Genomic DNA, 3,289 nt, shown 5'->3' on the forward strand with positions numbered 1-3,289 from the left:
GGCACCGGTGGCACTGGCAGGGCTGGAGTGGCCCTGCCTCCCTGCGGGCCAGCCCCAGCCCAGGTGCCATCTGCTCGGCCGCAGCCGTGAGTGACAGTCGGAGGGCTGGCACCGGGGGGACTCTGGCCCCTCTGTCACGTGCCAGGCACCTGCACCGGGGGAATGGGCACTGCTGATGGCCCTGGCAAAGCCCCGGTGGCCGGGCAGGGCCAGCCCTTTGTCTGCGTGTGGGCACGGCCACCACTGCCACCGTGCCCACGTCACGGCAGTGCCACCCTCGCCCGGCGTGTGCGGCTGGCACGTGCTGGTGTGTGGCACCCAGCCCTCAAGCCGGGCAGGTCCTGACCCCCGGGTTTGTGGGCACAGAGGAGATCCAGGACGTGGCATCGGCCTCAGTGGATCTGGTGATGGGAGGTGGCTTCTGGGGACACCGTGGTCCCATGGCCCGGCTGGTGCCCACCAAAAGGGCAGCGGCGATTTCTGGGTGCACAGTCACCATGGTGGGGACAGATTTGGAGGCTGGAGGGTGGCACAGCACTGAGGAGGTGCCTGGCAGACAAAGGCCTCATTGGCTGCACCCTGGCACAGCCAGGCCTCGGCCACCAGCGCCGTGGGATTGGCACCCGTGGGGGCTCAGCCCCCGTGGGCACCAGTGTGAGCGTGCACGGGGCTGAGTGCTGGGTGTGTGTGTGCCCGGGGCGTGCCAAAGGCCGTGCCACGGCCTGCAGGAACATTGGCACGGCTGCGTGGCCGTGGGGGTGCCAGCACATCCCCGTGCCACCCACACGGGGACACGCGGCCCCGCAGCCACCGGCCCTGCCCACGCCACACCTGCAGCCCCTGCCAGCCCCGGCGTGGCCAACCTGGGCACTGCCAGCACCTCAGCCGTGCCCGCGCCGGGCCCTCGCCATCGCCTGCGGGCTGCCGGCTCAGGGTGGGGACGGAGCCGGCCGAGCCGCCGCGGCGTTTTGCGGCGAGCCGCAGATGCCAGCTCCCAGCGAGGGTCCCCGTGGCATCGCCCCCCTCGCCCCAGCGCCCGCCCGTGTCCCCGCCGCGCCCGGCCCGGCCAGGATGGCCGCTTTTCCCTTCGGCTCCATTGTTCCTCCCGGCCCCGCCATCGCCTGCATCTCGCCCGGGTCCCATTTTGCAGCGTGTAGGCAGAGCTGGAGATTTGGAAGAGGTTTTTTTTTTTTTCCCCCTTTTTTTTTTTTTTTTTTTTTTTTTTTTTTTTTAGAGTACAGAGTGACAGATGGCGAGTCCTCCTTCCCCAGAGAGACAAATCTCCCTGAATGCAAGCGCATGTCAATCATTAGCTCTCATGTGATAGCTCTCGCGCATGACGTGCCAACCATATGGCACTGGCAGCAGAGCTGGTACCCCCTTTGCTGGGTAGAGATGCCACTCTCGCCTCCTTTTGGATAGAGGACTGCAGGAGGCTGGAGCACCTCAAGGAGCCGCGTCCCGCTCCCAGAAGATGCTGGGAACAATGAAATAAGAATTCCTGCGGTCCGCCCGAAGGTGAGTTATGTAAGAAGTGGAGGGTTGGGAGGGCAGCGGAGGAAACTTGAATGGAGAAAAGGCAACTTCCATGTTGATTTTGTTTCTCCGCCACGTCTCGCCCTTTTTTCCCCCCATCTTTCGTTCTCCCCCGGCCCTCGCTTCTCCCACTCCCCGCGGGCCCCGCTGATGGGGTTTTCTCCCCCCGCCGAAGTCCCCCCCAAGGGGGATTCTTGGGGTTTCGCCGCCCCCGGTCCGTCCCCCCCCCTCCCCAAATCCTGGGCGCGCCCGGGGCGCCGCGGTCCCGGTGGGACGGAGCGGGCAGCGGCGGCCGAGCGGCATCAACGAAATCAGCGCGGAGCCGCCGCGCCGCCGCCCGGTAACGCCTGGCTCTTTGCCCCCCGCTGCAGCCACCATGTTGACGCGACTTTTCAGCGAGCCCAGCCTGGTCCCCGAAGTCCCGAAATTCCCCGGTTGGGCCGAGGAGTGCGAGGAGGATGCCCGGAGCGAGAAGGAGGAGCGGGCGGGGAAGGGCTGCGCCCTCCCCGAGGAGCCGCCCGAGGGTTCGCTGGGAGAGAGCAAGGAGGAAGGGGAGCTAGGAGGGGACGAGGAGGAGGAGGAGGAGGAGGAGGAAGGCCTGGAGGAGGCGGAGGGCGAGCGGCCCAAGAAGCGCGGCCCCAAGAAGAGGAAGATGACGAAGGCGCGGCTGGAGCGGTCCAAGCTGCGGCGGCAGAAGGCGAACGCCCGGGAGAGGAACCGGATGCACGACCTGAACGCGGCCCTGGACAACCTGCGCAAAGTGGTGCCCTGCTACTCCAAAACGCAAAAACTCTCCAAAATCGAGACGCTGCGCTTGGCCAAGAACTACATCTGGGCTCTCTCCGAGATCCTGCGCTCGGGCAAGCGGCCCGACCTGGTCTCCTACGTGCAGACTCTGTGCAAGGGGCTGTCCCAGCCCACCACCAACCTGGTGGCCGGCTGCCTCCAGCTCAACTCCCGCAACTTCCTGACGGAGCAGGGCCAGGAGGGGGGTCGTTTCCACGGCCCCAACGCCGCCTCCTTCGCCGTGCACCCCTACCCCTACCCTTGCTCGCGGCTGGCCGCGGCGCCCTGCCCGCCCGCCGCCGGCCCCGGGCCGCACGGGCTGAGGACACACGGCTACTGCGCCTCCGCCTACGAGAGCCTCTACGGCAACACCTCCCCCGACTACAACAGCTCGGAGTACGACGGGGGGCTCAGCCCCCCGCTCTGCATCAACGGCAACTTCTCCCTCAAGCAGGACTCTTCATCCCCCGACCACGAGAAAAGCTACCACTACTCTATGCACTACTCGGCGCTGCCCGGCTCCCGCCCCGCCGCTCACAACCTGGTCTTCGGGTCGGCGGGGATGCGCGGGGGGGTCCACTCCGAGAACATCTTCCCCTACGACATGCACCTCCCGCACGAGCGGGGCCCCATGTACGAGGAGCTCAACGCCTTCTTCCACAACTGACCCCCTCCCCGAGACCCCCTCCCCATCGCCGAGGTGGCGGGGAGGGGGGGAGGATCCCCCACATCCCCCCCCGCCCCCCCAACCCGCGGCGGCCCCGCGGATCGGCCCCCGGGGCTCCGCCGTGGGCTTTGGTGCAATATGGGGACCCGGCCCCGGCGGCGGGTCCCCGCGCCCCGTGGGGACAAAGTGCTTTTTTGGGAGGATTTTCCCTTTTCCTTAATTTTTTTATTCTTGTCGGTTTCGTTGTTTTTTAAAATTTTTCATTATTTATTGCCACTTCTTTATTATTTAATGTCATTT

The 3,289-nt window shown here is 66.2% G+C and overlaps 1 protein-coding gene across 1 annotated transcript; it reads left to right on the forward strand.

Moving 5' to 3' along the window:
- Positions 1 to 1,351: 1,351 nt before the first annotated feature.
- NEUROD2 (neuronal differentiation 2) lies at positions 1,352 to 3,289 on the forward strand. Its single transcript, XM_039697303.1, has 2 exons — positions 1,352 to 1,518; positions 1,908 to 3,289. The coding sequence occupies exon 2, from the start codon at positions 1,913 to 1,915 to the stop codon at positions 2,987 to 2,989; it is 1,077 nt and encodes a 358-aa protein (XP_039553237.1). The 5' UTR covers positions 1,352 to 1,518; positions 1,908 to 1,912; the 3' UTR covers positions 2,990 to 3,289.

This window comes from Passer montanus, unplaced genomic scaffold, assembly GCF_014805655.1.
Source record: "Passer montanus isolate IOZ18808 unplaced genomic scaffold, ASM1480565v1 scaffold117, whole genome shotgun sequence".
NCBI classification, from domain to species: Eukaryota; Metazoa; Chordata; class Aves; order Passeriformes; family Passeridae; genus Passer; species Passer montanus.